The 12,200-nt window shown below is 32.0% G+C and overlaps 1 protein-coding gene across 2 annotated transcripts in view; it reads right to left on the bottom strand.

Moving 5' to 3' along the window:
• The window catches only part of LOC129806518 (unconventional myosin-VIIa-like), a 32,790-nt gene extending 22,581 nt beyond the window's left edge, over positions 1-10,209 (bottom strand). The window contains exons 1-3 of one of the 2 annotated variants that reach the window (XM_055855163.1): positions 9,974-10,209; positions 5,148-5,408; positions 4,478-5,080 (exon numbers count right to left, since the gene is read on the bottom strand). In XM_055855163.1, coding sequence (XP_055711138.1) covers positions 4,478-5,080; positions 5,148-5,408; positions 9,974-9,994 — 885 coding nt within the window. In that variant the 5' untranslated portion in view covers positions 9,995-10,209. The remainder of the gene's footprint in view (positions 1-4,477; positions 5,081-5,147; positions 5,409-9,973) is intronic. The other variant, XM_055855164.1, reaches the window with a different exon arrangement.
• Between the last annotated feature and the right edge of the window lie 1,991 nt (positions 10,210-12,200).

Here is a 12,200-nt window from a genome sequence, read left to right as displayed (position 1 = left end):
GGTGGCCGAAATAGGCCTCCAATTCTATGTCTACATTTTTATTCATTTCAATATGTATTTAGAATGATTTTAGAGAAAATAAAGATGATAAACTGTGTGTAAGGTTCCAAGCATCACTCCTTATAAAAGAGTAACAAAAATATTCTATTTTTATTAAATATATTACATTTCAAACTTGAGACTTTGTCGCTTGCATGCAACTATGCCGAAATTTGGCACACTTACCCTATACAAAAACATTAAATAGTGTTTTGGAGCTTATATTTTTTTAAACTTAATGTGGAACATTGGTCTTAACATTTCGCTTTGTGAAGCCCTTCAAGGCAAAAAGAACTATCAGTCTTTAGAGAATTAATGATATGCTTCTGAAATTTGACATTTCTATTTAACGAAAATTTACTTAAAACAGATTTTTTTTAACTTCTTTTCCAGCATAATAAAAAAAATTAATTCAAGTTCTTAGGCATGAAAAGAACAAGATTTAAACTAAATTTTCTGCATTTAATTTAAAAAAACAATCAAAATTTAGCCATTGAGCTATGTTTTCTAATATTAAAAACGTTAATTTTTCCTATCAGGATTTTATGTTTACTTGATCATAACTTATTCTATAAAACGAAACATGATGTAAAATGTTATGATTTTATATGCCTAGGAGCTTGAATTTAATAAAATTTTTATTATGTTGAGAAAAAAAGTTAGAAAATATGCTATTTTCAGCCTTTTTGACCCGCATAGACCCTCAACAGATCAAAGTTCAAAGTCAATATACGACCACAGCTTTAATTATATTATTCTTAAATTTCACGTCTGACTGCTCCATTTGACGGCTTCAAATAAACTTTCGGAATCCTTGATGCTTTTTTTTTAAACATATCGCCCGAGGAAACTAGAGGTCCATCACAAGTTTTTAAGATGTCTTAAGGCCTCTACACATTGGGAGTAATTTTCAAAAAAAAAAAAAAAACAAATGCTATTTAGAAGGAAATTTTCTGCACTTCTCTAGGTGGAAACGTCACAATTCTGTCAAAAATGCAATTTTTGGCGGAAACAGTTCCCAATGTGTATATGTTATTAAGAAGAAGATTATTAAAAATATTCTGTAGAATCATTTTAAGAAACTTGCTTTCTTCTCATATGGTAAACCGTTAGTGCCAAAAAATACGATTTTTAGAAAACTCAAGGACGACTTTTCTAAAACATATTCTAACGCTATATTTTTACTTTCTCTGTGGATTTTTAGGCTTTCGTTATAAATTCTTAAATATCCCTTAAATATGTGAAAAAGATTAGGTGACAACTTCCTTTTTTTCAAAAAATATATTACTGAATAAATTTATTACTGAAATTACGTTAGAAAAATAAATCAAAAAAAGTTACGAAATATTTGTTCATTTTTACACTTTTTTTTAATTCTTGAATCTAGTACAGTACAGACAAGCGCCTTGTCCTGCCCCCCCCCCCCAATTGGATCTTTAATAGTTTTTGAGCTTTTATAAGTTAATTTTTGCAGTGACCTTCTACAAATGAGCAGTAAAACATTAAATTTGAGAAGTGACTAAATTTACAACTTTAAAGAGCAATACAATTTTCATGAAAGTTTCGATCTTTATGAATTAAAAAAATTAGGCCCATTTTTGGAAAGATTTGGATTTTTTTACTGGCCAAATTAATTTTTTTGCTGAATAAGTATATTTTTTTTACTTTTCGCTTGTTTTTGAATTTTTTTGACGCTTCTAGGGGGGGGCAGCTGCCCCCCCCTGCCCTTAGCTGGGTACGCCCATGATCTCACCTACTATAATCCTAACAAAATTTCATGTCGTCCGATCGACATCAAACTTGGCCAAAATGTGTTTCGCCACTTCCTGATCGCGAATATATATGTGGCTAATTTACGTTCCCGGCCGGCCGGCCGGCCGCTCTTTGGAGCTTAATAGCTCCTAAACTAAAAAAGATATCGACTTGCGGTTTTCGGCAAAGGTTATATATCGGGTGAAAATTGCAACTTGGTGCAATGACCCCCCACCCCCCCACCCCTCCTTCCGCCATTTTGAGCCCACGTAACCCCTTCACTATCTTGAGAATGTGTAAATGAGAAAAGGAACTATATTGAGTTTTTTTGTTTTAATGTAACAAGTGTAAGAATTTTTATGATCGTTTTGGTCAGAACCATTGAAAAAGATTATTTCATTTAATTAATCATCAAATAATTGCAATTTCAACTCATTATTAATAATGCCAAATTGGAGAACTATCTCCAAAAGAAATTTTTTTTCGAACGCAAAGAACAAAAGTTTCCTCAAAAATTTCTAAAAATAAGCTTAATTATTATGACTTTCAGCTTAATTAAAAGTCAATAAAAGGAAAAGGGAATCCACTTACGATCTGTTCAGTGGAAATCGCTGTGCCGATTTATATGATTTTGTCAGATTTAGACAAAGGATACAAAAGCGTTTTCATGAATCCGAGTAGCTTTCCTTTCTAGGAAATTGCATTTTGAGCTTGAGGATCCCAAAACGATGTTCTTAGAGACCAAAAAAGCTTTTAAACTTTATATGCTTAAAAATCAAAATCAATCTTATTTTAATCCGATTATGATGATTTTAGGTGGTTCAGGTACCACTAAATCAGATTTAATTGATTTCCAAAAATAAGTAGTAGCTTTTATGTTTTAAGGAAAATGGATTAAAAGCACCTTCCTTTTTTTAACTTTCTTAAGAAGATTTCTACAAACTTTCTGTTGAAAGCTCACAATAAATTAATTTTCAAGTCGTTTTTTGATGATATCAACTTATTTTCAAAGACGAAAATACTCTACGAAAAATTCAAGTGGAAATTCTGAAAAAAAAATATTTTTCGCATGTTCAAAATCTAGAATTTTTTTAGGACTTTCCCTTGAAGAAAATGGCAGAAAATTTTGTTCAAAAATGGACTGATAATGCTGTTTTTAGAGTTTCAAAAACTTTCTTTTAAAAAATTGAATTCTAACCCTATTTTGATTATTTTGAGGCCTGGGTATGAATTCTGAGATGCGTGAGTTTTTAACGTGAGAAACTCACGGTTTTTACATCGTTTCCTGTAAGCGTTTGGTAAAGCTGTCACAAAAAATGTCACGTGAAACACTTACAGCATTTAAGAATTCACATTAAAGTTTTAACGAAAGCTTGATAAAATGCTTACTAAAGGTAATCTCAGAGCCGTGAATTTCATACGTGAAAAACTCACCATCTCACAATTCATAACCTGATGTGGAAAGCTAGCTAGATATTTCCTAAAACCTTTTCCATAGCGACATTCTATAAGGGGTCCCGGGATTAGGGGAAACTGGGGCACCACCAAACACGGGGTACCACCAAACACTGCGATTTTTTAATCGGATATGCGATTTCAGAGGATAAGACCTATAGGAATTTATAGGCACTATAGGGATGCTTGTCCACTGAAGAAATGTTCGAGATAGTCCAAGTAGTTTAGAAATAAAAATTAGTGTTTGGTGGTACCCCGTGTTTGGTGGTGCCTCAGTTTCCCCTATGCATATCGGGATTCGGGATTATGCATAAACGGGATTATGAAAACATATCTCTTCCTTGAATATTATACGTAAAAAATTGAGTTGGTCGACTTATATTTTGAGTCGAATTTTTTAGAATATTATCTTAATTTTTGGTTTTTTTAGGGTAGGGCATTGCCGCTCAATGCCCCCCCCCCCCCAGCGCTACGGCCCTGAGTGGAATAAATAATTTTGAAAATTATCAGATTAAATTAAATTGCTCATTAGACAAAATGTAGACGGAATCCAGAAGAAAAAACTTCATATTTGAGATCCTTAACCCTTTAAGAACGATTGGAACACCGGTGTCCCATAAAGAAAATAATTTTCCTGACTATACCTATATTTTATATATTTTTCCTATGTCTGTACGTACATATATAATTGTAAAGTAGAAGGTTGAAGGAATGTAGAATATAATAATAATAATAATTTTACTCAACTTCGCATACCCCCCATACCATGCGTCCGCCGCCGTCTTTTTTTGCAAGTATTTTGCAAGTATTTCTGATATATTTTGCAAGTCTCTAGCTATTTGCTATATAGTAAATATTTAAGCTCAAAAATGGCAAATTTTTAAATTCTGAAATTAATAATTGATTTTATATATTTTTTATACTTCCAATTTTTTTTAATCAAAACCTTTTTGGCAATAAAAACTACGATATTCATACGTAATATTTTTCATTAAAGCGAAAAGTATTATTCATTGGTATTGTCAGAAAAATTACTTAATTTTTTGGGCTATTTTTGTCCCTATCGTTCATAGAAGCACAAAATACACCGAATCAGACTCTGTTGGTCCCGTCGTTAAAGGGTTAAAGGAACCTTTAACAAGTTTTGTACGTCTTATCATATACATTTACAAAAAAAAGATTTTTTTGCTCCTTTATTAATGATTTAGTATTAAAAAAAAGCAATACTTACACTTGCATCATTGCGACCATCGCAGGTGAGCGTTTGACCTCCTGTTAAATACTGATACTTGGGAGCATCCTCCAATTCTAGCTTCTTCTTCTCCTCTCGACTCATTCCAGCCAGCATAGCATAGAAGATGTGGTAGTTCCTTTCTCCTTTGTTCTGATGGACAATGCGTGATTTCTCCAAGAGATATTGCTCTATCTTTGCTCCACTGATCGTTCCATTCCCATCGAAATGGATATCGATGTACTTGCCAAAACGAGATGAATTGTCGTTTCTTACTGTCTTGGCATTGCCAAATGCTTCTAAGATGGGATTAGCATCAATAATCTGCTGCTCAATCCACGAATGCTTCCCACTGATTGCTGCTAAATACTGAAGGATCAATTTTGTGCTCTCTGTCTTGCCTGCTCCCGATTCTCCACTAATTACAATACACTGATCCTTCTGCTCTCTCTTCAAGTCCTGATAGGCATTGTCTCCAATGGCAAAAATATGCGGTGGAACATCCCCGATCTTCTTCCCTTGGTACTGTGTTACTTGGGTTTTGGTGTAGATAGGAAGGATTTCGTAGGGATTAATGGCAACGAGCATACTTCCAATGTAGGTCTGTGAAAGTCAATAGATTGATCATCTGAATTTCAGTCATTTCAGTAGATTGATTCTTGAGACTTACGTAGATTTCCCGTTTCTTATATCGAAGATGCAAATTCCTCAATATAGCATGTTCATGAAGATCTCCAAGGGTTATCATGTCCTCAACACCCCTCTGGGATGTCAAGTGCATTCCCTTGAGCACCTGATCCGAAGGTATCCAATATTCGTGATCATTGTCATCGCAGACAAGTGTCCGCCCTCGATCAGTTCTCACAATTTTACATCCAGTCGGAATATCGAACTCTCCATTGGATGGGGGCTTAATCCACACCCAATCACCCTAGAATAGCACAAAAATGGTCAGATATCATTATTGATAGCCACATTATTTCTCATTTATATATCAGACATCTTGCGATTGATTCATCGTACAAATTTTCGCATTTTTCGCTTAATCACAGCTCCATTGTATACCTTTAATAATTCCCTATAGATAACAGTGCGTCAGAGTTTTACCGATAGCACTGAACATGAAACCGACATCAAAGGCTTATCAAGAAATTCTCAATGAGTTGAACACTTGCAAAATCTGTACAATAATCCACAAAATGTTTGCATAATAGTTTATTGAAGAGGATCAAGAGGACTAATTCTTTTTAAATTATTTTATTTTTATTGTTAAGGTTTTGAATTATTTTTTTGTTATTTATTTTAGATAATTTCCAGTTATTTTGTTCATTTACAATTTCAATTGATTGATTGCGAACTGTGAGTCAATCAAGCAAAGAAAATTGTTTGTGCTCTTCTAGGGGTTCCTTGCCTTCGAAATTCCAAAATGTTGAATCAAAGTTTTACTATCAATTTGATTTAATATGCTCAAATGCTCAAAAAAGATAAAGTGAAACTTGGGAATCCCAATTTTTTTTAACATAATTTAATATGAATAGTTGAGAATGGTGCTCATGCTTCGCACGATCGCAAGCTTCGTAATAACTAAATTTTTCCCATGTTCTTATTAAATGTGGTTTATCGCACCTATATTTTAAAAACTAGGGGACATTGCCCAGTTTTTAAAACATATTGCGATGTAGCATTTATTCAGAAATATAGGAAAAATTTAGTCATTACAAAGCTTGAGATCATACGAAGCATGGGCACTTTCCCCTAGATACAGTATCGGCCATAAGTTTCTTGACAAAAAATGATAGAAAAAAACAACTTTTTAAAACTGTAGGATTTTTTTGCTACAGTTTTTCGTACATTCTTTTTGCTCACCGTTTATCGTATTTTCGTTTTATTTCTTCAGTTTTTTTATATTATTTTCATCTAGTGCCACCGAGTATGAGATAAGGTAATACGCTAATTGTGAATTTGCATAAGAATTGGAGTGAGAATGCGTAAATTAACGAAATGCGGTGCGGCTTTGACGGTGACGGTAAGCATTTTACGGTCAATGTGATTCTGCCCTAACACAAAATACGCTGATGGAAAGTTTTCACAAAAAACTTTAAAAAAAAATAACTTTGCGGAGTAGCATTTATTCAGAAATATAAGAAAAATTTAATCATTACAAAACTTGAGATCGTACGAAGCATGGGCACTTTCCCCTAGATACAGTATCGGCCATAAGTTTCTTGACATAGGTATATTCGAGAAATCAAGTGGACAAAATGATTGAATGAAAAAACAACTTTTAAAATTTTTCTTTTTGCAAGTAATCTGATTGTGATTCATAAATATTATTTATGTATTTCAAAATTAATTAATCAATTTTATTTCATATAAAAAATAATTCTTTTCTAAAAGTGAATCATTTTTCATCGGCCAAAAGTTTCTTGACAAATTTTAAAAAGTGGCTCAGAATGGTCAAATACGTGCAATCAACATACTATTACCAGTTATATTATGAAGTTATGTTATTTGAGAGGCAAATGGTCAGTTTGCACATTTTTAAAGTCTTCATTCATCAGCAGAGCTGTGCCTTTACATAGTAAAAAATATGTAAAAATGTAAAAAATATGTAAAATATAAAAACAGGAAGATTACGCATTTTTAAATCTTTTGAATATTTTCTGTAAGCAATACCAATATTGATATTGTTTATAAGAAATATCAAAGATACATTTTTGGGAAAACCATGAACTAAATTTCGTTTTGAAAACCCATAGATGTGAAGTAATTCAACGATTTTCTACACATAAAACATACTCTCTGTGGTGAAAAAGACGTTACTTTAATTAAAAAGAACTTCATCCTTCTTTCGCAGATAGATATTTCAGAATGTTTTCTATATTAAATCCTCAACATGTTGAAATTTTTTATCGTTAACGAAAAATAGAATTAGAATTAATATTATTAGTAAACATGTAAAGTAATGAGACATAAAAATATGATTTTTTTTCTCTATTCGTAAATAGGAAAATGACATGACTTGATCAATCAATTTTTAAAATCTAAGAAAATACTTCTTAATAATTTTTATAGTAATTATGTAGATTATTTTTAAGAGACTTTGATATAATGATACGTAAAAGAACCTGCGATTTGGTATATTTGTAATAATTGCAATGCAAATATAATACAGTTATACCCATATTTTCTATATTTTTTATCACCCTTTAACCAGAAATTAAAGCTAAAAGAAAGTGTTTTAAATAGAAGAGTTGATGAAGAATTATTTAGCTGTTTTGTGTATTGAAAAAGTCAATAAAAACTCCGGAAGTGCATGAAAAATTAAGGATTTTATGTTCTTAAGGGATGAAACACACTACGCAAAGAATAAAGTCACAATATGTATTTTTAAATTAATCTTCAGTAAAAACGATCATAATTGTGCATAAAACCCGCACAGCTTAAGTTAAAAAGGTTGTCACAGAACCAGCACTGGTTCAGCATAAAACGGTTAATATTGTGTTCAAATTACGCACAAATTAAATTTACGGAATCCCGTAATAAAGCAGATCAAAATGTGATAGTATTTTATGCCTGATACTATTTGCCCCAGCATTTTTTAAAATGATCACAAAATTACCTTTTAGAAAACGGCTCGATAAATATATTTCCTTACAAAATAGAGGAAAATTACTTTCACAAAGTTGTAGAGCGGTAAATTTCCTATAAAACTGCACTAATTAGATTTTTTTGAAGTGCTCGAGTAGCTTGTAAAAAAATAAAATATCCGTTTTGTGACTTTTTGCCCCAGTCTCCCCTACATATTAATGTTGATATTGTAAGCCTTTATAGAATACAATACAGCGCACGCTGCCTTATTCGGATCGGAATTATTCGGATGACATCTTGACGGTTTCATTAAAAATTGTAGCTTATAGGGTAAGTGTGCAAAATTCCGGCCGGCTTGAAATTTCGGCCACCTTTTTGTTCCTCGAATTTCCATGAATTTTTAGTTTTTACATACTCCAGAGATTATACAATGCAAAAGAATAACAAAAAATGTAGCTTCGACAAACAAGATGACGTGAAAAAGATATTGGAAGAATTCCCGAAGGGCAAGGAACTATGAGAATGAAGGTGGCTGAAATAGGGCACCAAAGCTATGTCCTTTTTTTATTCATTTTAAATTGTATTAAGAATGAAATTGGAGTAAATAAAGACGATAAACTGTCTACAAAGTTCTAAGCAACACTCCTTAAAAAGAAGTAATAAAAAAATCAATTTCTATTAAAGATATTACATTTCAAACTTGAGACTTTGGCGCTTGCATGCAACTATGCCGAAATTTGGCACATTTACCCTATATAGTCTAAATAAATGAATTAATCTGCGAGGTTTTTGCTTAACAAATGGATTATAAAAACAAAAAAATTATCTAATAATGTCTATTTGATTATTTTTCAAAATATTTAAAAAGTCTTGTATTCAATATTTATTTTGGCGACAATTAACAAATTCAAAAAATCCATCCGAATAAATAACGAAGCGAACATCTATCATTTTGTCTCCCCAATTTTCCAAATAAGAAAGTGAGCACTGAATGTACTTTATAAAATAAAGGATATATAGATGAGGAACTTCCGAAAATAAACATAGAAGACGTAAAAAAAGATTAATGCCCAGCGCACAATAAGTTTTGTTTAGTAAACATGTTTTTGACATTTAAATGAGAGTGAGTGAGATCTAGATCTAGTTATCTCGCTCATTCTCATAGAAAATTTTAAAAACACGTTTACAAACAAAAGTTATTGTGCGCTGGGCATAAGTTACATCTAGTTGTTTTTAAATTTCACTTAGGTTTAAACTCTAATGGTTTTAAAAAAAATGTAATAAGATCTCTTTTCAAACCACTAATTACATAAAATTCTATCGATTGCTCATTTTCCGAATTATGTAAATAAGCTCGATAGGAGGTAATTGATCGGACTACAGCATTACATATTTGTAAAAAATCTCATGTAATAAACTCAACGAAAATAAGAAATTAATGGCAAAATTTCCATTAAAATTTCACATATTTTTCGGATGGCACTTATCACATTGTTAACCTATTACTTGCCCTATCTAATAATTGTGCAAACTTATCTTACTTATCTGCTGGCCTTCGTAAAGCACTTAAAAATATTGCAAAAGTGATTTTGATTCAATCAATACCAAAATTAAGTTAATTGAATCATGGATCTTCCTTTAATTTAGACTTAAACCTAATTTAAAATTAAACAATAAAATACTGTGTTAAAAAGCCAAAGTTAAAGGGATTTAAGTTATATATAAGTCAACATTTCCAAGCACTGTAATAACATTTATTGAGCTTTGTCTTTTCTGAGAAAACTTGATAACGAGGTATAGATAACCACCAATTTTAGCCTTATCACAAACCATTTTTTCGCGGTCATACTTTTCGTTCAATTTAAGAAGAAAAGAAAACTTGAATTTAAAAGCTTTTTAACTCACTTGTTGGTCTATACGAGACATTATCGCAACATCAGAGGCTCTGTAGAGATTTAATGAGCTTTTTCACTGCGTTTTATGCAAGTTGCAAAGATACAAAATTTTCCTTCACCTGTTCTTGGTGAGAGCTATCGAAAAACTGGCCAAATCGACAAATTGTTCAACTTAACTGGGAAAGAGTGTGATAAGGAAATCGATATATGCCGCTATCACAACCTTATCAAAGGAATGTGTGTCCATTGAAGTGAAATCTATCAATATTCTCCGTCCTACTTACACAAAATAATTTATTGTTTATATCGGTGGTCCGGAAGCAAAGGGGCTTATTTTTTTGCTACTGGAACGGTTATTGGGAAAACGGTTAAAGCTTAATTTCAAGCTCAAAAACAATAAGTCGTCTGATGTGTTTTTTTTTGTGCTTATCGTCATTTTAATAAGAATTTATTGTTGTTCTTAAAGTATTTATAAACGAAAGGTCAATAGTATCCTCTATTATTCCAATTAAAGGGTTAACCAGTAGAAGTGATACAGAGCCTGGCTTTCTCAAAAAAAAAACCTGACGAAAAGATACAGAACAGGTAGCAAAATAAACTAATTTAACTTAAAAATATGATTCATGCGAGCAACCGCTATTATACCATTGAGTGACAATGAGGCGAATTAGAGGCAAATGAACAAGTTAAATTAGGGGTAAAAACTCATGCACAATGAGATTAACCTGAATAGATTACTGCCCTAATTCTTAGTCACTTCCTCCCTCTCTGAAGATCGAAAAAATCCCATTCACACAAATATTATGAAAATAATGATGTATAGGGTAAGAGCTCATATTTTGGACAGCTTCTAAATTTGGACACTTTGAGGATAAAATTCGACACTAAAAATAATTTGATTAAAATTATGGATTTTTATTCCAATATTTGATGAATAATGAATTCTATCTTAATATTGTATTTGTTCTTTTTGGAAGATTTTAACACTAAACACGTTAAATTTTGAATATGATTTGAGTTGAAATTGCTTTGTTGAAAATTCAGTTTGAGCAATTGCTTACGAGAAATGTGACAGAACTTCGTGTTTACTTCAATCTTATTTACCTGTGATGAAGTTACCAACAATTTTTTCTCGCTGTTTTTTAGTGATATTAAATTTTCATTGAATATTGTGTTGATTCACGTTAATGTGGATTTGTACATTTGACCTGAAGTGAGATTTTCCTTGTGAATTACGTTTTACGTGTGAAAAATGGGAAATTCTCTAAGAGATTCACCAGTGAGGTGATACTCCTTATTTTGGACAGGTGTTTTTCTCTCGAATTTCTGGCTTTTGTGATGACTATGTTGTATAAATATCTGGAGAAATAAAATGGCATCATCCCTACGAACGAGATGTAGTGAGAAAAGCCTTAAAAGGATCCAAAAAAATAAAAGCCAGGAAATGAGCGACTCCATGAGTACTTGGATTACAGATGTCAACTCACTTTAATGAATGATGTACAGTACAGTAGACTCTCTGAAATTCGGGCATATGGGACCGAAATGTCAGCCGAATTAGACAGAAATTCGGGCGACAAATTTTTTGAAATGCAACGTTTTTTTATTCATGTGCATATAGATTTTGAGTTCACACACTCATTCACATCGTAAATTGCATGAAAATCCCTCAATAATGCAAAATCACATCAAAACTAAGACAAACCATGCCAAATTTGAGCATATTTGATTCATTTGATAATAGTAATCAAACTTGAAAAATTACAACAAACTGTTTTCAAATGTAACCGCTGCCCGAATTAAAAAGTAGCCCGATCTTAAAAGAGCCGAATTTGCGAGAGTCTACTGTAGTAAATTTCTGGGCTTCTTGTGACATTCTACGGTTCCCTTACATAAACAGGAAGAGGACTTGGTAAGATAAGTTTATGAAATGGAGAACAATGGACATCCCATTGAGGCGAATTAGCTGTCCAAATATACAACCAAGTTGTCCAAAATAAGAGTCAAATTCACCTCTATTTATCAATTCATTTTTAAATGTACAGTAGACTCTCTTTCAATCGGCAATATGGGGCAAAATGTCATCCGGTTTAGCGATAGAATTGAGCGTCAAAGCCTTTGTAAATTCCACAAAAAGCACTCAATTATAAAGAATCACGATAAAATAGGAAGAACTACAGCGAATTTGAGCGAATTAGCTCCATAATTAAGTGTGAAAATTGTCAACAAAATTTGAC

This window comes from Phlebotomus papatasi, chromosome 3, assembly GCF_024763615.1.
Source record: "Phlebotomus papatasi isolate M1 chromosome 3, Ppap_2.1, whole genome shotgun sequence".
Taxonomy (NCBI): Eukaryota; Metazoa; Arthropoda; class Insecta; order Diptera; family Psychodidae; genus Phlebotomus; species Phlebotomus papatasi.
Note: the sequence above shows the minus strand (reverse complement) of the source record. Positions and strands in the feature narration are given on the sequence as shown.